The sequence below is a fragment of the Amblyraja radiata genome, chromosome 2 (assembly GCF_010909765.2).
Source record: "Amblyraja radiata isolate CabotCenter1 chromosome 2, sAmbRad1.1.pri, whole genome shotgun sequence".
Taxonomy (NCBI): Eukaryota; Metazoa; Chordata; class Chondrichthyes; order Rajiformes; family Rajidae; genus Amblyraja; species Amblyraja radiata.
In genome coordinates, this window is record NC_045957.1 from 117,436,393 (window position 1) to 117,461,107 (window position 24,715).

A 24,715-nucleotide genomic window follows, 5' to 3' on the forward strand; every position below is an offset into this window, starting at 1 on the left:
TTGTCATTTGCAAACAACTGTGGAACATTCCCGTTTGGGTTGCATTGTTGGCCTGTCCAAAGAACCCCGATCACCAAGTGGCCAAGTCAATCACCCGATCTGAACCCAATTGAGCATGCCTTTTATATGCTGAAGAGAAAATTGAAGGGGACTAGCCCCTAAAACAAGCATAAGCTAAAGATGGCTGCAATACTGGCCTGGCAGAGCATCACCAGACAAGTCTCCATGAATTGCAGACTTCAAGCAATCATTGCATGCAAAGGATATGCAAACGAGTCTGAAAAAGGGTTTCGGCCCGAAACGTCGCCTATTTCCTTCGCTCCATAGATGCTGCTGCCCCAGTAGTTTCCCCAGCAATTTTGTGTACCTAAAATACTAAACATGACTAGTTTCATTTACATGACATTGCTGTGTCTCAAACATTATTGTGACCTGAAATGGGGGGACTATGTATAAACACTGCTGTAATTTCTACATGGTGAAACCAAAATGTGTAAAAATGGCCTTTATTAAAATCTGACAATGTGCACTTTACCCACATGTGATTTTTTTTTTTTTCTATTATAGATTTCAAATTGTGGAGTACAGTGGCAAATAAATAAATGATGGGTCTTTGTCCCAAACATGGAGGGCACTGTACATTCTCACCAACCATGACCCGTGTGCAGATAAGGCTGACCTTGGAGTTGTTATTGAGCCCTTGTGGCTGGGCCGTCTCGTGTGGCTGCGGGCGAGTTGTTAGCGGTGACGGGCTGTTTGCAAAACCAACGTGGGCGTGAAGACTCCGCAAGTGGATATTTTTGAGGCAGAGATAGACAAATTCGTGATCAGAATGGGTGTTAAGGGTTATGGGGCGAGGGCAGGAGAATGGCATTAGGAGGCGGAGATCAGCCATGATTGAATGGTGGAGCAGACTCGATGAGCCGAATGGCCTAATTCTACACCTACAACGAGTGAACTAAACTAAACTAAACTAAACATGGATGTTGGGGTGTGGATGAGAAAGTGGGATAAGATAGAACTCATGTGAATGGTCGGCATGGACTTTGCAGGTCAAAGGGCCCGCTTCAATTTTGTTCGACAAAGATGTGCGTGCTTATGGGTTAATTGGCCTCTTGTAAAATTACCCCTTGTGTGTAGGGAGCGGAGGAGAAAATGGGATGGCTTAGAACTAATGTGGAAACACTACTGGGTTGCTCCAGCACATTGTGTCCTTTGTAAAACGAGTGCCCACGGGTGATCGATGGTCGGAGTGGACTCGGGTGGGCTGGCGGGGCTTGTTTCCGCGCCGTATCGCTCAATAAACTGAAACTAAAACTTTGGGGGCTGCCCATAGGTGCAGCGGTAGATTTGCGGCCCCACAGCGCCAGAGACACGCTTTCGATCCCGACTGCGAGTGCTGTCTTTGTGGAGTTTGTACGTCCTCGCCGTGACCTGCGTGGGTTTTCTCCGGGCGTTCCGGTTTCCTCGCACACTCCAAAGACGTGCGGGTTTGTAGGTCCATTGGTCTCTGTATAAATTGTCCCCCAGTGTGTAGGAGAGTGCAGGAGAAAGCATAGAAGTGTGGAAAACACCACTGTGTTGCTTCTGTGTCTGTTTTGAACGAGAGTCTATGGTTGATCGGCATGGACTCGGTGGACCGAAGGCTGTTTCCACACTGAATCTCTGAAAATTGAAACTGCAACTATGCATGGTGGCTCAGCTCCAGAGACCCGGGTTCCATCCTGACGGCGGGTGCTGTCTTTGCGGGGTTTGTACGTTCTCCCTGTGACTGCGTGTGCAGTATTACGGAGGAGGGGGGGGGGGAGCCAGGGAGGGGGACCACAGGGGAAGGGGTTGGGGGTGCGATGGTGATTCACAGCGGGCGCTGGTCGCTTCGCTGGTCATTCTCCGCACGGCTTGCGGACGGACTCACTCAATCAATCAGCACGGCTTGTGGACTCAGCCCCGCCTCCGGGGATTTATTCTCCTCTCCCCGCCCGGTGATTAACGAATCGGGTGCCGGAAGGGGCGTTACCTTCATGGTGACTGACAGGTGAGAAGACCAATCTGCTGATCTCACGATTTCTTAAACCTTCTCACCTTTTGTAATATTCCACCGATCGGAACAAAACTTGGTGCGTTTGGAGCAGAGCAGAACGGTGGGTAAGGAGGCGAAAAAATGCTAGCGATATACGGTACTGTTTTTGTGCAAATTTAAAAAAAATGCAAACCGTAAGAGGACAAGATGAGAGTTTTAGTAATAGTATAGATGACAGAGATTGCAACTTGCCCCCAGCCTCTCAGAAGAACCAGAGCGCAGAGTGAGCATGTCAGTTTAGTTCAGTTTAGTTTATTGTCACGTGTACCGAGGTATAGTGAAAAACTTCTGTTGCGTGCTAACCAGTCAACAGGAAGACAATATGTGATTACAATCGAGCCATTCACAGTGTACAGATACATGATCAGGGAATAACGTTCAGTGCAAGGTAAAGCCAGTCAAGTCCAATCAAGGATGGTCTGAGTGTCTCCAATGAGGTAGTTCAGGACCGCTCTCTGGTTGTGGTAGGATGATTCAGTTGCCTGATAACAGCTGGGAAGAAACTGTCCCTGAATCAGCTGACTGGTTTGTTTATTCCCACACTCCAAAGACGTACAGGTGGGCCTCTGTATAAATTGTGGGAAGGGAAAATTGGATAAGGTAGAACTAGCGTTGAAACACTACCTAGTTACTCCAGCATGTTGCGACGTTTTAGAACAAGCGTGTACGGTTAAATTGGCTTCAGGAAACAATTGTGAATTGACCCTAATGTGTCAAGTAGTATGATGAGATTGCTAGTCAGTTTCACTTCTTTCTATCTCTCTATCGCTCCCCCACCCAAGTCGCACTAGCTTCTCATTTTGACCCTACAAATAGTTAACAGTCAATTCGTCCCTCTCCACTCAAGCCACCCCCTCCCCTGGTACTTTCCCTTGCAACCGCAGGAAATACTACACTTGTCGCTTTGCCTCCCCCCTCGACTCATAGACATAGACATAGAAAATAGGTGCAGGAGTAGGCCATTCGGCCCTTCGAGCCAGCACAGCCATTCATTGTGATCATGGCTGAGGTACCGAGGTACAGTGAAATGCTTTTGTTGCGTGGTAACCAGCCAGCAGAGGGTTGGTACAGAATCGGTGGGCCGAAGGGCCTGTTTCAGTGCTGTATCTGATCTAAAGACCAAGGAAAATGAAATCAGCAGCCTAATATAATTCTAAAATGTGTCATTTTCTTTTGCAGCTGAGTTTGATCTTTCCTATCATCTACTGCATGTGCAGTTTGTTCCTGGTGGTGACTCCTCTCTACAGCGACCCCATCAACTCTCTCGTTGGGATTGCAGTGGCACTCTCCGGAGCTCCCGTCTACTTCCTCTGCATCTACATCCCGCGTGAAAAGCAGCCCAAGTGCCTTCAGAAGCTTTTAAGTAAGTAAAACACAACAAACACTCAGCTGGGCTGAGACCCAAGCTGCAGAGTTGCTGCATGATAACCTCATGTTCATTAGTGATAGGAGCAGAATTAGGCCATTCGGCCCATCAATTCTACTCCACCATTCAATCATGGCTGATTTATCTCTCCCTCCTAACCCCATTCTCCTGCCTTCTCCCCATAACCCCTGACACCCGTACTAATCAAGAATCTATCTCTCTGCTTTAAAAATATCCACTGACTTGCCCTCCAAAGCCTTCTGAGGCAATGAATTCCACAGATTCACCACCCTCTGACTAAAGAAATTCCTCCTCATCTCCTTCCTAAAGGAACGTCCTTTAATTCTGAGGCTATGACCTCTAGTCCTAGACTCTCCCACTAGTGGAAACATCCTCTCCACATCCACTCTATCCAGGCCTTTCACTATTTAATAAGTTTCAATGAGGTCCCCCCCTCATCCTAGGGCGGTCACGGTGGCGCAGCGGTAGAGTTGCTGCCTTACAGCGAATGCAACGCCGGAGACCCGGGTTCGATCCCGACTACGGGTGCTGTCTGTACGGAGTTTGCACGTTCTCCCCGTGACCTGCGTTGGTTTTCTTCAAGATCTTTGGTTTCCTCCCACACTCCAAAGACGTACAGATTTGCAGGTTAATTGGCTTGGTGTAAATGTAAAGATTGTCCCTAGTGTATGTAGGATGGTGTTTGTGAGCGGGGATTGCTGGTTGGCGCAGACCCGGTGGGCCGAAGGGCCTGTTTCCGTGCTGAATCACTAAACTAAAGTCCTTCTGCAGAGTCCCTGCTTTCTCGACACAACCTGCCCTTCCACCTATTTTTGTATCAGCGCCACGTATTCACATCCCTGTTATGTGATCCTACGCTGGATGGGCTGATGCCAATGCAACCAGTGCAGGTCACCTTGACACCATCAATGCTCTCTGCTGCTGGCCTCATGCTTGGCGTCCACAGGCGAGGTTGACGGCATTAGGTCGCTTGTTAAATCTCTTGAGCAGACACTTTAGACTTTAGAGACACAGGGTGGAAACAGGCCCTTGGACCCGCCGAGTCCGTGCCGACCGGCGATCACTCCGTACGCTGGCACTATCCGACACACGAGGGTTAAGTCTGCGCTAACTAGCGATTAGCCCATACACTGGCACTATCCTACGCACACTGATACCAAAGCCAATTAACCTACAAACCTGCACGTCTTTGGAGTGTGGGAGGAGACCAAAGCACCCGCAGAAATTCCTCACGGAATGGAATTTAGAGTATTGTGTTCAGTTCTAGGCGCCATATTATAGAAAAGATGGTGTCAAGCTGGAAACGGTACAGAGAAGATTTACGAGGATGTTGCCAGGGCTAGAGGGCCTGAGCTGTAGGGAGAGGTTGAGTAGGCTGGGACTTTATTCCTTGGAGCACAGGAGGATGAGGCGTGATCTTATAGAGGTCTATAACATTATGAGAGGAATAGATTGGGTAGATGCTCAGAGTCTCTTGCCTAGAGTAGGGGAATGGAGGACCAGGGCACATAGGTTTAAGGTGAGGGGGAAAAGACTTAATAGGAATCTGAGGGGTAACTTTTTCACACAAAATGTGGTGGGTGTAAGGAACAAGCTGCCAGAGGAGGTAGTTGAGGCTGGGACTATCCCAACGTTTAACAAACGTTTCATAAACGTTTAACAAACATTGGGACAGGTTCATGGGTAAACAATAGGTGCAGGAGTAGGCCATTTGGCCCTTCAAGCCAGCACTGCCATTCAATGTGATCATGGCTGATCATCCACACTTAGTACCCCGTTCCTGCCTTCTCACCATATCCCCTGACTACGCTATCTTTAAGAGCTCTATCTAACTCTCTCTTGAAAGCATCCAGAGAATTGGCCTCCACTGCCTTCTGAGGCAGAGAATTCCACAGATTCACAACTCCCTGGGTGAAAAGTTTTTCCTCATCCCAGTTTTAAATGGCCTACCCCTTATTCTTAAACTGTGGCACCTGGTTCTGGATTCCCCCAACATCGGGAACATGTTTCCTGCCTCTATCGTGTCCAATCCTTAATAATCTTATGTTTCAATAAGGTACCCTCTCATCCTTCTAAATTCCAGAGTGTACAAGCCTAGTCGCTTCATTCTATCAACATATGACAGTCCCACCATCCCGGGAATTAACCTTGTGAATCTACGCTGCACTCCCTTACAGCGCCAGGGACCCGTGTTTGATTCAGACTGCGGGTGCTGTCTGTGCGGAGTCTGTACGTTCTCCCTGTGACCGCGTGGGTTTTCTCCGCGATCTTCGGTTTCCCCCCACACTCCAAAGACGTGCAGGTTTGTAGGTTAATTGGCTTCAGTATAAATGCAAATTGTCCCTCGTGTTAATGTGCGGGGATCGCTGGTCGGCGTGGACTGGGTGGGCCGAAGGGCCTGTTTTTCCGCGCTGTGTCTCGAAGCTAAACTAAACAACTGGCTGTTCTGCGGTGTGGCCAGAATGAGTACTATTTAATGACTGAATACTTCCCGAGGATTGCGTTGAAATGCGAGAATAACCGCCGTTTCTTTGACCTTTTCTCACTAGGTATCGTCTCCTTGTACACGCAGAAGTTAGCACTGTGCTGTCTGACAGATAAGGAAGTCGAAGACAAAGAAGTGTAACCAGAATCAACCAAAGAACTTTCCCAGGACTGTGGAGTCCGTACGCACAGATTCTTCTCTCTCACGCTGTTGAAACTTTGAATCCTGCCCTCTCGACAATCAAAATGCTGGAGACCATTTTATTTCCAAAAATCGCACCGATTTGTACTTTATTATCACAGGTGGCACGATCGAGGTGCTTTGCATTGCCGTACACAAGGTATGCAAAGGGTCGCCACTTAAAGGGCGTCGACACAGTTACAAAGGGTTCATTAGAGTCCCCGATAGTCCTTCTTTGTTCTCAGCCACCCCCCCTCCCCCCCATTGCCAAGTCACACTTTGTTCTCTCTTGTAGTAAAACTGTTTTAATTAAAAATTGCATCTTTTTTCAACCTCTTTTTATTCGAGGAAAATTTATAGACCCACCGTCATAAGTGTTGAACCGTTTGTTTCTCGATGGCCACCTTCATGCAGCGACGGAGCTCTTCTGCTGAGTCATCGTGATTTAAGTCACAGACCGTGTCCTGCGAGTGTTTTTTCAATTAATTTTTGTAATGTGTGTGTGTCTATTGCCCAAAGCCTTGACTGCCATTGAGCAGTTGGTAGATAAAAATGCTGGAGAAACTCAGCGGGTGAGGCAGCCTTCTATAGAAACATAGACAATAGGTGCAGGAGGAGGCCTTTCTGCCCTTCGAGCCAGCACTGCCATTCATTGTGATCATGGCTAATTGTCCCCTATCAATAACCCATTCCTGCCTTCTCCCCATATCCCTTGACGCCACGCCAAGACGCACATATGGAGCGAAAGCAAAGGTGACGTTTCAGGCCAAGACCTTTCTTCAGACTGATGGGGGGGGGGGCCGTTGGTAATAAGTTCTCTCTGAAACGGTGTAATCCTAGTTGACATTCTCCCACGGTACTGTTTAGTTTAGTTTCGAGATACAGCGCGGAAACAGGCCCTTCGGCCCACCGAGTCCACCCCGACCAGCGATCCTTGCACACTAACTCTATCCGACACACACTAGGGACAATTTACATTCACACCAAGCCAATTAACCTACAAACCTGCACGTCTTTGGAGTGTGGGAGGAAACCGAAGATCTCTGAGAAAACCCACGTGGGTCTCGGGGAGAACGTACAAACACCGTACAGACAGCACCCATAGTCTGGATCGAACCCGGGTCTCTAGCGCTGTAAGGCAGTAGCTCTACCCACTGGGCCACCGTACTGCCTGTGTTGAAGAGGAAGTTCTGCTGTCAGGAATCCCGGGATAAACCCTTCTTAGGGCGTTCGCCCGGCATGTTGATTTTTTCACAGCTGACCACCTCTTTGTTTAACCTATTCAAATTAAACTCAAATCAACTCTACCAACTTAAACATGAGCTCATAGAAACATGGAAAATAAGTGCAGGAGTAGGCCATTCGGCCCTTCGAACCAGCACTGCCATTCAATATAATCATGGCTGACTCATCCAGAATCGGCACCCCGTTCCTGCTTTCTTCACATATCCCTTGATTCCGTTAGCCCTAAGAGCTATATCTAACTCCTTGTCAATTAACATAGAACTCCTCCAGCTTTGAGAGCATACCATTATAGTGCCACTGTTGTGCCATCTAGGGGACCCTATGGGAAATATGAACATCTTTTCCCATCTTTTAAAAAATATATATATACAGATACACACACACACACGCGCGCACACACACACACACACACACGCACATGAAGAGGCAAACTTTTCCTTGTTTAAAACGTGAATTTCCCCAACGTTAGATTCACTCAATAAGGAATTAGATTTTTTATAAATCTGTTTTTATATATAAATATATATTAAGCAGTTATACTGTATATAAGTTTAATACACGTGAATTTTCCCTGTGTTGGATTCAATCAATATGGAAAAAGATTTTTTTAAATCTTTGTTTAAAAAAAAATGACGTGTATATATATATATATACACGTGTCTCTCTCTCCCTCTCCCTCTCCCTCTCCCTCCCACATTGGTTTTGCGACTGCGTGGCTTTGTCCTGCCCCGCACGGTTCATTTTACGGCCTGATCTTGTTTGGTGCTGCATTGTGGGAGGTCTTTGACAGGAAGTGTTTAAAACACGTGTTAGACTTAACCAATACGGAAAAAAACATTAACAAATCTTAAAATTAAATCTTATATATATACATATATGTGGCGCAGCGGTGGAGTTGCTGCCGGAGACCCGGGTTCGATCCTGACTACGGGTGCTGTCTGTACCGAGTTTGGACGTGCTCCCCGTGACCGCGTGGGTTTTCTCCGGGTGCTCCGGTTTCCTCCCACACGCCAAAAATGTACAGGCTTGTAGGTTAGTTGGCTTGTTACAATTGTAAAATGTCCCTCGTGTGTGTAGGGTAGTGTTAATGTGCAGGGATCGCTGGTCGGCACGGACTCGGTGGGCCGAAGGGCCTGTTTCCACGCTGTATCTCTGAACTAAACTAAAAAGAGTTAAACGCAAAATGCTGGAGTAGCTCAGCGGGACAGGCGGCATCTCTGGAGAGACCCTTCTTCAGACTCAGGAAGGGTCTCGACCCGAAATGTCACCCATTCCTTCTCTCTAGAGTTGCTGCCTGTCCCGCTGAGTTGCTCCAGCATTTTGTGTCTATCTTCAGTGTAAACCAGCGTCTGCAGTTCCCTCCTGCGCACAATAGTTCAATGGCACTTTATTGTCCCATGTACCGAGGTGCAGTGAAGTTCCTTTTGTTGCACGCACTTCAGTAAAAGTATTACTACACACCAGCACAATCTTAGTTAATTATATGTGTGTAGGAACAGTGCACTGAGACAGTACGCAAGAGTGTTGTTGCCGTGTTTAGTCGCCGTCCTTCAAGATTCAAGGCTGAGAAAAAGCTGTTGTGAATGGAGTTTTTTTAACTTGGTCGTCAAGGCCCGTTGTCCTGACGACGTTGCAGGATGGGCCCGGCCTAGCGCGGACGTTGATGCCCCCTCTCGCAGCACCGCACCACGACAGTCCACGTCCCTCAGACACGGGCAGGTGGGAAGTCCAGAAGGGGCAGCTTGGTCGGCATGGCCAAGTTGGGCCGAAGGGCCTGTTTCTGTGCTGTTGTACTACTCTCCGAAGGAGTAGATCAGCCGTGATTGAATGGCGGAGTAGAATCGAGGAGGTGGGGGGGGGGGGGCGAATGGCCTAATTGTACTCCTAGAGCTTGTGAGTAGAAGGAAAAGCTGTAAACGAAAACGGTTGAAATTTGTCAGTAAAATTAAATGTTTAAAAATAAAATTCTGCCATTTTTAAATGTTGGCTTGCCACAATTGTGCACTGCATTTAATGAATATAAGGAACTTTTATGGCCTTTTTTTCTCTTTTTGGTTATGTGGTGAGAACGTTTGGTGAATTCCACAGCTAATCGTCCTCTGTTACTGACTGAGTTTAAATTTGTGTAGATCTATCTTTCGCTGACTACTATTTTGTTGCTATTTCCTGGCTTTTAATGGGGGGAAAAACTGCTGTACTTTTTCTGATCAAATTCCATTTCCCCCCACGCTTTAGTGTTTTCTGAATAAATCATTTTTATTTGCCTTGCACTACAACAACATAAGATGCCTGTTTCTATTCTTTATGACTATAACAACATTTCAAGGGCATTTGGACAGGTACATGGATAGGACAGGCTTAGGGGGAATGGCCCAAACATGGGCAGGTGGGACTGATGTAGATGGGGCATCTTGGTCTGCATGGGCAGGTTGGGCCGAAGGGCCTGTTTCCGTGCTGTTTTGACCAGCCGTTTGCCATGAGACCAGCCTCATCCTCAGCCTCTCTGCCTCAGAGGGAGGTGGAGGCCGGTTCTCTGGATACTTTCAAGAGAGAGCTAGATAGGGCTCTTGAAGATAGCGGAGTCAGGGGATATGGGGAGAAGGCAGGAATTGGGTACTGATTGTGGATGATCAGCCATGATCGCATCGAATGGCAGTGCTGGCTCGAAGGGCCGAATGGCCTACTCCTGCACCTGTTGTCTATTGTCATCCCCTGTCGCACTTCACCCTATGAGTTGACGCAGTTTTATAAATAGACTAGCCTAAGTGGGACCCGTTGGGTCCCATGTTCACACGGGAGGGCTGGTCCCCCAACGCAATATTCCACCTCTCCACCAATTCCAATATTGGTGGCCAGTGGGGGGGCTTTCTGAAGTGCTGGTGTGGGTTCTTGGGGTGACAGCTCAGTCCCTCAAGCCTGATCTGCTGGCAGCTCACTCACGGCTGGTGGGCTGGCTGTTGACTCATGACTATGCCTTGAAATTCTATTTCAAGTAGGGTGCAAGGCCACCAAATTCAAATCCATGTTCCTACCATTTCAAGCAGGGTGCAAGGCCACCGAATTCAAGTGCAGTTTCATACCACTTTCAGTAGGGTGCAAGGCCACCAAATTCAGTGCAGTTTCATACCACTTCAAGCAGGATGCAAGGCTGCCAAATTCAAGTGCAGTTCCATTCCACTTCAAGCAGGGTCGAAGGCCACCAAATTCAAATGCAGCTTCATACCATTTCATGCTGGGTGAAACCACCATAAAACCACACAAAACACCAAACTCACAGTTCAGTAGACATTCAGTGTGTTCAGTTGATTCACAGATCAGCCAGAGTCATGACCTCTCCCTCCCCCATCATGCAGAGACTGAGCCACACCCACACTTCCGGGTTTTATAACCCCTCTCCCTCCAACCGGAAAAGATGTGGCTTTCAGGGCGTGATTGACAGGAGAGAGATTCTCAACATTTTTTAAACACTAATAACACTTTTATTTTTCATTGATGGGAAGAATTATCTGCACCTGCTCAGCGGAGGGGGGACTGAGTAAGATGGCCAAAAATCACAGCCGTAAGTGGTAGCGTTTTATCTAAAATGAATATACAGAGCAAACAGGAAGTAAGTGCATTTGCAGTAGTGCCTTTTAACTTCAAGCCAAAGCACCCAAGCCACCATTTGCAGTAAGTAGTGCCTTTCAATTTCAAACCAAAGCACCCAAGCCACCATTTGCAGTAAGTAGTGCCTTTCAACTTCAAGCCAAAGCTCCCAAGCCACCATTTGCAGTAAGTAGTGCCTTTCAACTTTAAACCAAAGCTCCCAAGCCACCATTTGCAGTAAGTAGTGCCTTTCAACATCAAGCCAAAGCACCCAAACAACCATTTGCAGGCAGTGCATTTTTACATCAAACAAACCATATTTTTATTTTCAAACCACATTAAGGGTACTCACAGTTGTGTAGACATTTGTTCAGTGTTATTCAGAGCTCAGAGACCCTTGGCTTCATCCATCTTGCAGAGAGTGAGGCACACCACTTCCTGGTTTTATAGCCCCTCACCCTCCCTCCAGCAGGTGCAGCAGAGAGAATGGTGATTTTTTTAAACTTCAAGCCACAGCTGCCAAGCCACCATTTGCAGTAAGTAGTGCCTTTCAACTTTAAACCAAAGCTCCCAAGCCAGCATTTGCAGTAAATAGTGCAATTCAACTTCAAGCCAAAGCACCCAAGCCACCATTTGCAGTAAGAAGTGCCTTTCAACTTCAAGCCAAATCACCCAAGCCATCATTTGCAGTAAGTAGTGCCTTTCAACTTCAAGCAAAGCACCCAAGCCACCATTTGCAGTAAGTAGTGCCTTTCAACCTCAAGCCAAAGCACCCGCCACCATTTGCCGTAAGTAGTGCCTTTCAACTTCAAGCAAAGCACTCAATACACCATTTGCAGTAAGTAGTGCCTTTCAACTTCAAGCCAAAGCACCCAAGCCACCATTTGCAGTAAGTAGTGCCTTTCAACTTCAAGCCAAAGCACCCAAGCCACCATTTGCAGTAAGTATTGCCTTTCAACTTCAAGCCAAAGCACCCAAGCCACCATTTGCAGTAAGTAGTGCCTTTCAACTTCATGCCACCATTTGCAGTAAGCACTGCCTTTCAACTTCAAGCCAAAGCACCCAAACAACCATTTGCAGGCAGTGCCTTTTTACATCAAACAAACCATATTTTCATTTTCAAACGACATTAAGGGTACTCACAGTTGTGTGGACATTTGTTCAGTGTTATTCAGAGCTCATAGAGACGTGACCCTTGGCTTCATCCATCTTGCAGAGAGTGAGTGAGGCACACCACTTCCTGGTTTTATAGTCCCTCCCCCTCCCTCCAGCAGGTGCAGCAGAGAGAATGGTGATTTTTTTAAACTTCAAGCCAAAGCTGCCAAGCCACCATTTGCAGTAAGAAGTGCCTTTCAACTTCAAGCCAAATCACCCAAGCCATCATTTGCAGTAAGTAGTGTCTTTCAACTTCAAGCCAAAGCACCCAAGCCATAATTTGCAGTAAGTAGTGCCTTTCAACTTCAAGCAAAGCACCCAAGCCACCATTTGCAGTAAGTAGTGCCTTTCAACTTCAAGCAAAGCACCCAATACACCATTTGCAGTACGTATTGCCTTTCAACTTCAGGCCAAAGCACCCAAGCCACCATTTGCAGTAAGTAGTGCCTTTCAACCAAGCCAAAGCTCCCAAGCCACCATTTGCAGTAAGTAGTGCCTTTAAACTTCAAGCCAAAACACTCAAGCCACCATTTGCAGTAAGTCGTGCCTTTCAACTTCAAGCCAAAGCTCCCAAGCCACCATTTGCAGGCAGTGCCTTTTTACTTCAAACAAACCATATTTTCATTTTCAAACCACATTAAGGGTGCTCACAGTTGTGTAGACATTTGTTCAGTGTTATTCAGAGCTCAGAGAGACGTGACCCTTGGCTTCATCCATCTTGCAGAGAATGAGTGAGGCACACCACTTTCTGGTTTTATAGTCCCTCCCCCTCCCTCCAGCAGGTGCAGCAGAGAGAATGGTGATTTTTTTCAACTTCAAGCCAAAGCACCCAAGCCACCATTTGAAGTAAGAAGTGCCTTTCAACTTCAAGCCAAATCACCCACCACCATTCGCAGTAAGTAGTGCCTTTCAACTTCAAGCCAAAGCTCCCAAGCCACCATTCGCAGTGACCTGCGCGGGTTTCTCCAGATGCTCTGGTTTTTTCCCGCACTCCGAACTCCGAAGACATGCAGGTTCGCTGCCTCGTGCAGGGCAAGGGCCGCGGATGGCAACAGGATCAACAAGCTCATCAGGAAGGTTGGCTCTGTCCTGGGGGCGGAGTTAGATTCACTGGAGATGGTCTTGGAGGGGATGATGCTCCTCAAACTGCGGAGCATCTTGGACAATACAGCTCACCCCCTCCACTGGTCAACCTGGGGAGCAACTTCAGCAACAGACTGGTTCCACAAAATGAGCTAGATAGGGCTCTTAAAGATAGCGGAGTCAGGGGATATGGGGAGAAGGCAGGAACGGGGTACTGATTGGGGATGATCAGCCATGATCACATTGAATGGCAGTGCTGGCTCGAAGGGGAGGGGTATGGCTCTTAGAATAAAGGGGAGGTCATTTAAGACTGAGGTGAGAAAAAAAAATTTCGACCCAGAGAGTTGTGAATTTATGGAATTCCTTGCCATATAGAGGGCAGTGGAGGCCAAATCACTGGATGGATTTAAGAGAGAGTTAGATAGAGCTCTAGGGGCTAGTGGAGTCAAGGGATATGTGGGGAGAAAGCAGGCACGGGTTATTGATAGGGGACGATCAGCCATGATCACAATGAATGTTGATTGTGCTGGTTCGAAGGGCCGAATGGCCTCCTCCTGCACCTATTTTCTATGTTTTTATGAAGGGCCGAATGGCCTACTCCTGCACCCATTGTCTATTGTCTAACCCGAAACATTACCCATCCTTTCTCTCCAGAGATGCTGCCTGACCCGCTGAGTTACTCCAGCACTTTGTGTCTATCTGTGGTTACTTTATTTGTCTTTGGATGTTCTTGGACTCTCAAAAACCTTGCAGTGGGAAAGAAAACCCAGGGGACAATGGACTGCACAGACATGCTTCTGTGTTACATAGTATCATCGAAAATAGGTGCAGGAATAGGCCATTCGGCCCTTCGAGCCAGCACCGCCATTCAATATGATCATGGCCGATCATCCACAATCAGTACCCCGTTTCTGCTTTCTCACCATACCCCTTGATTCCGTTAGCCCGAAGAGCTAAATCTAATGGGCCTGTCCCACTTAGGCGATTTTTCAGCGGACTGCCAGGCGACTGTCACACACAAACACATCGCAAAGGCGGGGGCCAGGGCAAAGGGGGGGGGGGGAGCGCTGTCCGAAATTCACACGGTGCAAAACCAAGGTGATACAGACACACAACCTGATGAACAGGAAGGTTAAGACGGCTAGCACAGTGTACGGTAAGTCCTTTAAAAGAGGTGGGAGGGGAGAAGGGGGGAGAAGGAGTGGAGACACTTTTAAGAAGCCAGACAACTTGTAATAAGCCAGAGATACACGGCTGTGAAGCTCGGCGGACATTTAACATTAACGGTCGGTTATCCTTGGTTCTGAAAACTCGTGCTTACGTTTTTTTCCCCCAATGAGCCAATGAAAATGACTGGTCAGCAAAGGCGATTAACTAAAACTTCCTACAACTACCTCGACTACCCATAACTACATGGCGACCCCACTACAACTGCATCTACGACGACAGGATTATCGATTTTCTCCATGGCGACCAATTATTGGTCGCAGAAAATTTTTCAACATGTTGAAAAATTTGCGGCGACAAGACTGAGGCCACGACTAGTTCCCAGAATGCGGGGAAGTCCTCGCGACCGTGATGGAGACTCACCAGCGAACATGTGGCGACCATGTGGCGAGCGCAGTGTCTCCTGCACTCGCCTAAAAAGTCGCCTAAGTGGGACAGGCCTATAACTCTCTCTTGAAAACACCCCGTGAATTGGCCTCCACTGCCTTCTGTGGCAGACAATTCCACAGATTCTCAACTCTCTGGGTGAAAAGGTTTTTCTCATCTCAGTCCTAAATGGCCTAACTCTTATTCTTAGTTGTTGCTGACAATTTGAGGAACCATTGCATCCCCTCTCTTCGTGCTGGCTCGAAGGGCCGAATGGCCTACTCCTGCACCTATTGTCCCCTATCGTAGTCGTCGTACTAGTTTCACTGTCCTGATGAGTTTCATTGTCTGTAACTCGTTTTCATCTAGCACACAGCTAACAATGAATGGCATGTTTCCATTACCATCGTTACTTTTTTGCATATCTTACATCCATTTGTCTCATATCTCTCCACATCACCGTTTATATCTCTTGTTTCCCATTCCCCTGACTATCACTCTTAAAAGAGTCTCGACCCGAAACGCCACCCATTCCTTCTCTCCAGAGATGCTGCCTGTGGTTACTCACAAGGTGACAAGTGATAGGAGCATAATTAGGCCATTCGGCCCATCGTGTCTATTCTGCCATTGATTGTGGATGATCAGCCATGATCACATTGAATGGTGCTGGCTCGAAGGGCCATATGGTCTACTCCTGCACCTTATTTTCTATGTTTCTATCTGATTTCTATCAATCGGAAAGAAGCTGAGCATTTTAAACAATTCCTCGAGGACATCGTTTGTTCAACTCTATTCTAAACTGTTTGAACATTTTTGCATTTCATATGTGCTTGAGGCCATTGAAATGGCCTACTCCTGAACCTCGTGTCTATTGCCATTCAATCATGGCTGATCTATCTCTCTCTCCTAACCCCATTCTCCTGCCTTCTCCCCATAACCTCTGACATCTGCACTAATCAAGAATCTATCTATCTCTGCCTTAAAAATATCCACTGACTTGGCCTCCACAGCCTTCTGTGGCAGGATACTCCAGCATTTGTGTCTATCTATATTTAAGAGGGAGTTAGATGTGGCCCTTGTGGCTAAAGGGATCAGGGGGTATGGAGAGAAGGCAGGTACAGGATACTGAGTTGGATGATCAGCCATGATCATATTGAATGGCGGTGCAGGCTCGAAGGGCCGAATGGCCTACTTCTGCACCTATTTTCTATGTTTCTATGTTTCAATCTGAGAAACGTCATAGATTTATTAAATCGGAAAGAAGCTGAGCATTTTAAACAATTTCTCGAGGACATCGTTTGTTCAACTCACATTTGTATTCTGAGCTGTTTGCACATTTTTGCATTTCATATGTGCATGAGGCCATTGTAATGAGATCTGTTACTCAGTATGAGTCGAGGCAGGTAATTTCACAACGTTTCAGAAACAATTAGACAGGTACATGGATAGTGTGTAGGAAGGTACTGCAGATGCTGGTTTAAACCAGTTAGACACAAAAAGCTGGAGTGGCTCAGCGGGACAGGCAGCATCTCTGGAGAGAAGGAATAGGTGACGTTTCGGGTCGAGACCCTTCTTCAAACAAGTGCATGGTGCATGATTGGCCAGGTTTAGAGGGATATGGGCCAAACGCAGGCAGGTGGGACTAGTGTCGATGGGACATGTTGGCCAGTGTGGGCAAGATGGGCCGAAGGGCCTGTTTCCACGCTTTGTGACTATGTCTCACTCCTTAAACTTATGTCCTCTAATTCCTGATTGTCCTACTCTAGTAAAAATAGACACTACACATTCACCCTATCTACTCCCCTCGTGAATTTACACACCTCTATAAGATCGGACGGTCACGGTGGCGCAGCGGTAGAGTTGCTGCCTCACAGCGAATGCAGCGCCGGAGACCCTGGTCCAATCCCGACTACGGGTGCCGTCCGCACTGAGTTTGTATGTTCTCCCCGTAAATGGTAAATGTAAATAATTGTGCGGGAATCGCTGGTCGGTGCGGACCCGGTGGGCCGAAGGGCCTGTTTCCGCCCTTATCTCTAAACTAAACTAAACAACACAAAAAAAAGATCACCCCTCATCTTCTGGCACACCAATGAATAAAGTCCTTGTGGGCATGAAACAGTTGGGCCGAAGGGGCTGCTTCCACGCTGCAAGACTATGACGCTATGAATTGATGTACAGTGGGAGCTATGTTAAAGAAGTCTTTGGACCTAACAGGCCATTCAATTACTATCTTCATAGAGTGGATGTGGAGAAGATGTTACATAGAAACATAGAAAATAGGTGCAGGAGTAGGCCATTCGGCCCTTCGAGCCTGCACCGCCATTCAATATGATCATGGCTGATCATCCAACTCAGTATCCTGTACCTGCCATCTCTCCATACCCCCTGATCCCTTTAGCCACAAGGGCCACATCTAACTCCCTCTTAAATATAGCCACGAACTGGCCTCAACTACCTTCTGTGGCAGAGAATTCCACAGATTCACCACTCTCTGTGTGAAAAATGTTTTTCTCATCTCGGTCCTAAAAGACTTCCCCCTTATCCTTAAACTGTGACCCCTTGTTCTGGACTTCCCCAACATCGGGAACAATGTTCCTGCATCTAGCCTGTCCAACCCCTTAAGAATTTTGTAAGTTTCTACAAGATCCCACCCTCAATCTTCTAAATTCCAGCGAGTACAAGCCGAGTCTATCCAGTCTTTTTTCATATGAAAGTCTTGCCATCCCAGGAATCAGTCTGGTGAACCTTCTCTGTACTCCCTCTATGGCAAGAATGTCTTTCCTCAGATTAGGAGACCAAAACTGTACGCAATACTCCAGGTGTGGTCTCACCAAGACCCTGTACAACTGCAGTAGAACCTCCCTGCTCTTATACTCAAATCCTTTTGCTATGTTTCCACTAGTGGGAGAGTCTAGGACCAGATGTCACAGCCTCAGAATTAAAGGGCGTTGAAGGAGATGAGGAGAAATTTATTTAGTCGGAGGGTGGTGGATCCGTGGAATTCTTTGCCACAGAAGGCTGTGGAGGCCAAGTCAAGGTTTGAAGGTCAGTTTATTGTCACGTGTACCAATTAAGGTACAATGAAATTTGAATTACCATACAGCCATACTAAACACAAAGCAACTACATAAAGGTTAACATAAACATCCACCACAGCAGATTCCCAACGTTCCTCACTGTGATGGAAGGCAGTAAAGTCTAAACTGCCTCCTCTTTTATTCTCCCGCGGTCGGGGCATTCACATCATCCGCAGTCGGGAAGATTGAAGCGCAACTGTATTACCCCCCCCCCCCCCCCCCCCCCCACGTGGACGATTTGTTCAAAATTTGTTTATATTTGGATAATTCTTTTTGAAAAGATTATTGCATAACAAATTGTCTCTACATTTAAGCAAAACAAAGATTATGCTATTTGGAAAACATAAAACAAACCCTCAAGTACAATTGAAAATAGATAACATAAGTATAGAAAGAGTTTATGAAAATAAATTTCTTGGTGTGATCTTAGACCACAAAATCTGCTGGAAACCACATATAAACCACATCAAAGCAAAACTGGCAAAGTCTATAGCAATATTGGGAAAATCAAGACACATTCTGGACCACAAATCATTACATACTCTGTATAATACACTCATATTGCCATATCTGAGTTACTGTGTGGAGATATGGGGTTACACCTACAAAACCAACCTACAGCCGTTATGCACATTACAAAAAAGAGCAATAAGAATTATCAATAACATTGGATATCTTGAACATACCAATTTATTATTCTTAAAGTCACATACACTGAAGTTCACCGATCTGGTTAAATTTAAGACTGCGCAAATCATGAACAAAGCAAGAAATAATTTACTTCCAAGAAATATACAAAATCTGTTTATGGAAAGACAGGGTGGGTATAATTTGAGAGGGGAACATAATTAAAAAAAAACTCAATGTCAGAACAACTCTTAAAAGTATGTGCATAGCAATCTGTGGTGCAATCTTGTGGAATGGTCTGGAACAGGAGATAAAACTTGGCACAAGCATAATTCAGTTTAAAAAGATGTACAAAAACACTTGTTTAAAAGGATATCGGGATGAGGATAGGTGATTGTGAGTGGGATATTTGTTATACTGATTGTATTGGGAAGGGTGATTATAGGGTGATGGGTTGTATATATGACTAAGATACTGTATAGTATATGAGGGGTTTTTCTTTTCTTTTTTCCTTTTCTCTCTTTTTTGTATGGCTTTGTAAATATTTGATTAGTGTGTAAATGTAATTAATTTGATGTACATATAGCTGCTGGTGTACATATCGTGTACATATAGCTGCTAAATTTGTATGAGATAATTATAAGCAGTTGAATAAGGGGTGGGAATTAATAAGCTTTGGCTTCTTCCTGCTCCTTTTCGGACACATATGATTTCATTTATTTATAGATATTGTTTATGACACTTTATAAATATTCTTGTTTTGTTTTTTGCATGGTTTCACACTTGCTTTTTATTCTTTTATTCTGTTTGAAAGAAATATTTAAATAAATTTAATAAATAAACAACGGTTTCAAAACATCGCGCTTATTTAATCCACTGATTTAAACTAAAATGCATTTCCTTTAATTTACATTGAGCAATTAATTTTTACAAAATTGCTTATGTTTGAATTTTAAAATCCCCACTGCTCTTTACTTTCTGTTTTCTTTTTCAAACTGCCGTTATTTACTGTCCAGCAAAAGCTGAAATTCTGCCTTTGCTGGACAGCGCAGGCGCAGCGCTAGTTTCTTGGCGGGTTTTTCAAATATGGATTGTCATTATTTTAAGAGTATCTTAGGCAATAAAGAGAGAAGAATGGAGTTTGTGTACCAATAATGTGGTAAGTACATTTCTTGGTGCTATATGATTTTAAATACCGTGAGAGTTCCTTTCACAGCGTTTGGGGAGTCTGGCCCGAGGTAAAGTTGCGGGGAGGGCAGGAGCGTTGTGAAGGTGGGGGTCGGGATCGTGCCACTTGCGATGCTCCTTGCACGGAGGCGTGCAATATCTCTGCATTGAGGCCGGGGGGGAGAGGGAGAAGTAGCTCGGGTGGGTGTGAGCGGCCGCCAGGCCGGACAGCGGAACAGGCCGCCATCCCAGCACCTAGTGCCAGCCCCCACTCACCTCTGGCATCTCTCCGTCTAAAAACCTCTCTCCTGCCGCTCGCTGGCCTCACTCATGTCAGCCGCTTCCCGCAATCCCTTAAATTCCAACAGCGGGATTGAGGTTACTCGGCTGTGGGAATTTAAGGATTTGCGGGAAGCGGCTGACATGAGCGAAGCCGACAAGCAGCAGGTGAGAGATGTTCAGACGGAGAGCACTGCCAGAGGTGAACGGGCCGGCAGAAGGCGCTGAAGTGTCGGCCAGTTCTGCTGTCGGGTCCCGGCAGCCGCTCGCAGCTCCCCGAGCTGCTTCTATTCCCGGCTACAGTGCGGTGGCACCACGCCCGGAGCGCAGCAGCGGTGAGTGAGTTACTGGCATTATCCCCGATCCTCTCCTTCTCAACACTCCTGCCCTCCCCGCATCTTTATTCCTGGCACAGACTCTCCACACACTGTGAAAGGAACTCTCCCCCCAATTGGTCCCTTGAATAAGTGTTGTAATTCAATTAGATGACAACTGATTAAACTATTCCATGTGCTCCCGTTTTTCCCACCATCTCTCCACCTGTCATCACCCTTCACCCCCCCCTATCCATTCAGTAATTCAAAATAAAGGAGACTAGGAAGCCTTGGGCAAATTGAATTTTTATATTTTTATTTTTACGGAGAGAACAATCTACGCATGCGCGGTTTAATTTTCTTTTAAAAGCCGACTGATTGCCTACCCTGAGTAATTACTCACAGCACGTGCCTACTGTGTGTGTGTGTGTGGTTGTGTGTGTGAGATGGATGGTGTGTGTGATGGAGGGTGTGTGTGTGTGTGTGTGTGTGTGTGTGTGTGTGTGTGTGTGTGTGTGTGTGTGTGTGTGTGTGTGTGTGTGTGTGTGTGTGTGTGTGTGTGTGTGTGTGTGTGTGTGTGTGATGGAGGGTATGTCTGAGCCCACCAGCCGTGAGTCATCCGCCAGCCCACCAGCCGTGAATGAGTGATCTGCCAGCCCACCTTTGACCAACCTGAAACCACTCATTTCAGCCCACAAATCCCCTATTAGCTCCAAAACCAGTCCATTTTGCCCAAAATGCCCGTATTAGCCCAGGAGGAGCATTTTGACCCAAAAGGCCCGTGCCAGGCCAGGAGAAGTCCAGAAAAAGTGCCTTTCACTGAGATTTCGCTCAAATATATTTTTAAAGTCCCTTTGGCCCATCAGGCCTGTACTAGCCTAGAGGAGTCCCTTCAGCCCATCAGTAAGTATTCCCTCTGGAAGTATTAAACCTCACCCCAGTATTTTTCTCCCTCCCTTCATTGGCTCCCTGTGAGATCCAGGCCAGGATAGACTTTCCTCCTTCATTGCTGTGATCTGTAGAAAAAGATGAAAAAAGTCTAAAATTGATTCTCCACCCTCTCCCCTTCTCTCTCACAGAGTCTCTCACCAGTTTTGGGCAGAATTTCTGGCAGTTTCTGAGCTGCCAGCCCACCAGCCCTGAGCTGCCAGCCCACCAGGCCTGAGTGACTGAGCTGCAAGGCCTGAGTGTGTGAGCTGGCAGCCCAAGAATCCATTTGGCCCACAATGTCCATACTAGCCCTCTGGACTAGCGCTGCAGAAAGTCACCCCCACCTGGTCACCATTATTGGAATTGGTGGAGACGTGGAATATTGCGTTGGGGGACCAGCCCTCCCGTGTGAACATGGGACCCAACGGGTCCCACTTAGTCTAGTAAAGTTATAAAATTATAAACTTATAAAGACATCAGGAGTGATTCTTGAATATTAACATAATGAAACATAGAAACATAGAAAATAGGTGCAGGAGTAGGCCATTCGGCCCTTCGATCCATCACCGCATTCAATATGATCATGGCTGATCATCCAACTCAGTATCCCATCCCTGTCTTCTCTCCATACCCCCTGATCCCTTTCGCCACAAGGGCCACATCTAACTCCCTCTTAAATACAGCCAATGAACTGGCCTCAACTACCTTCTGTGGCAGAGAATTCCACAGATTCACCACTCTCTGTGTAAAAGATGAAAACACACAGTAATTGTATACAGTTTTAAAAACCATTAATGTAGATAAACTGATGTTGCCATGATTGTCAAGGTAAGCTGATTTATCTAATAAATAATTTAACAAAATTGGTACCATGTTATTGGAAAGATATTGTCAAGCTTGAAAGGGTTCAGTGAAGATTCATTCGGATGTTGCCAGGACTAGAGGGCCTGAGCTACAGGGAGAGGTTGAGTAGGCTGGGTCTCTATTCCTTGGAGCGCAGGTGGATGAGAGATGATCTTATAGAGGTGTACAAAATCATGAGAGGAATAGATCGGGTAGATGCACAGAGTCTCTTGCCCAGAGTAGGGGAATCGAGGACCAGAGGACATGGGTTCAATATGAAAGGGAAAGATTTAATAGGAATCTGAGGGGCAACTTTTTCACACAAAGGGTGGTGGGTGTATGGAAAGAGCTGCCGGAGGAGGTGGTTGAGGCAGGGACTCATAACGTTTAAGAAACAGTTAGACAGGTACATTTCCAGGACAGGTTTGGAGGGATATGGGCCAAATGTAGGCAGGTGGGACTAGTGTCGATAGGGCATGTTGGTCAGCATCGGCCGAAGGGCCTGTTTCCACGCTGCATCACTCTATGACTCTAAAAGGTATTTCCATGTTCAACATATAAAGCAAAGTTTTTCAAAACATATGCAACATGGCAAGAGCATCTTGTGTCGCCGCTTTCAGGGAGCTATGGACTTGGACTCCAAGATCCCTCTGTAGATCGATGCTGTTCAGGGTCTTGCCATTAACTGTAGACTCTTCTCCCTGTGGCAAAATGTCAAGCCCTGTTATTCCGTGGTCAACACTCCCGCCAAGTGGTGTCCTGCGGTAATTACAAGTGATGTTAATTTGTGGACAACATTCCCGCCCAGTGGGGCTCTTAAAGAAGCGGAGTTAGGGGATATGGGGCGAAGGCAGGAACGGGGTACTGATTGGGGATGATCAGCCATGATCACAGTGAATGGCGGTGCTGGCTCAAAGGGCCGAATGGCCTACTCCTGCACCTATTGTCTATTGTCTATTAACTTTTTGGGAATCCTGCACCAATGCTCCCATCCCATTGAATCTCCGATTTCATGATTTTCACCCTATTTAGAAAAGCAGTCTACACCTTTATTCCCACTACCAAAATGCACAACTCCACACTTTGCTACACTATATTCCATCTGGAACTTCTCTTCCCATTCTCCCAACCTGTCCGAGTCCTTCTGCAGAGTCCCTGCTTCCTTTACACACACACACGCACACACCTATTTTCATATCATCCGCAAACTTTGCCTCAAAGCCTTCAAACCCCTCGTCCAAATCATGAATATACAACGTGAAGAGTAGCGGCCCCAGCCCCAGAATGAGTGGGGAGATGGAGGGGGGAGAGAGAGGGAATGAGGGGGAGGAGGAGAGGGTAGCACAAAGGCAGAGCAGGAGGGAGGGATGAGACCTAGGACATGAGGAGGGGGTGCCGAGTAGGAGGTGAAGAGGAGTGGGATTCAATGTGATCATGGCTGATCATCCCCAATCAGTACCCCGTTCCTGCCTTCTCCCCATATCCCCTCACTCCGCTATTTTTAAGCCCTATCTAGCTCTCTCTTGAAAGCATCCAGAGAACCTGCCTCCACCGCCCTCTGAGGCAGAGAATTCCACAAACTGATACAAACCCCGGCGAGGCTGAAATAGATAACTTCTCCCAAACGGATATTTATGGAGACACCTCAGCACATTATTGAACAAATCTCTGTGGTTGTGGTGATTGGTGACTTTCACCATTTATTCTCATTCCCTGACCGACGACAGGAAAATGTTCCCCGTGCAGAGAACGGCGGCAACACGCGTGGCCCGGGGGAAGGGGTCGATCACCGGTGACCAGGGGGATGAGGGGGGAGTGGAGATGACCACAGGCGACCCGGGGGAAGGGAGGGTAAAACAGGGGTGCGCCCCGTGCACAGTATTTTAGGGCGTGTCTGGAGCTAAGATTCTTGCGCAGAAGCTTAGTTTTCAGTTTCGTTTTGGACCAGCATGGAGAAGGTTTACTCTTTGACTATGCGAAGTGTAACGGAGACACGAGGAGTTTCCTAAAGTTTAATGCAATAAGCTGGAGTTCGTTGGAGATTCGGAAGAAGTTTGGATGGACCTTATTGTTTTTCATCAACAATAAATAATTTATTAATCAAAAGACTGTGTTTTGAAGATTTATCTGTGAAGAAGCTCTGAAGGTCTCACGGAGAGCTTGCATGCGTACGAAGACATTCCCCTTAACCATGTGGTCCATTTAGTGGCTAGAGGGAGTAATCTCTTGAATGATATACAAATCTGCTGCCTCAGTTTGTTCAAGTTGATGTTTATTCATGACACAAAGAATATCGTGGACAGGGACAGAGAAAGGATACAAGTGCTGGATTAACTCAGCGCCTCAGGCAGCATCTCTGGAGAACATGGATAGGTGACGTTTTGGATCGGGACCCTTCTTCACACCGTTTCCTTGTGTGTAGACCAGTATCGCAGCCCCTTGTGGCTGCCTGAAATGGGATAGCATGGAAGGGGACCATTCAGCCTGTTTGCTAGCTCTCTGGAAGAGCAGTCCTGTTATATAGAAACAAAAACTGGTTTATACACAAAAGGACACAAAGTGCTGGAGTAACTCAGCGGGTCAGGCAGCATCTCTGGAGAACATGGATTGGTGACGTTTCGGGTCGGGACCCTTCTACAGACCACAAAGTGCTGGAGTAACTCAACGGGTCAGGCAGCATCTCTA

General features: G+C 46.7%; 1 protein-coding gene across 2 annotated transcripts in view; it reads left to right on the top strand.

Moving 5' to 3' along the window:
* Positions 1-6,464, top strand: part of LOC116967563 (Y+L amino acid transporter 2-like) — an 82,943-nt gene extending 76,479 nt beyond the window's left edge. For both annotated transcript variants that reach the window (XM_033014190.1, XM_033014184.1), the window contains exons 9-10: positions 3,260-3,443; positions 6,017-6,464. In XM_033014190.1, the coding sequence (XP_032870081.1) occupies positions 3,260-3,443; positions 6,017-6,093 (261 nt within the window). In that variant the 3' untranslated portion in view covers positions 6,094-6,464. The remainder of the gene's footprint in view (positions 1-3,259; positions 3,444-6,016) is intronic.
* The last annotated feature ends 18,251 nt before the right edge of the window (positions 6,465-24,715 follow it).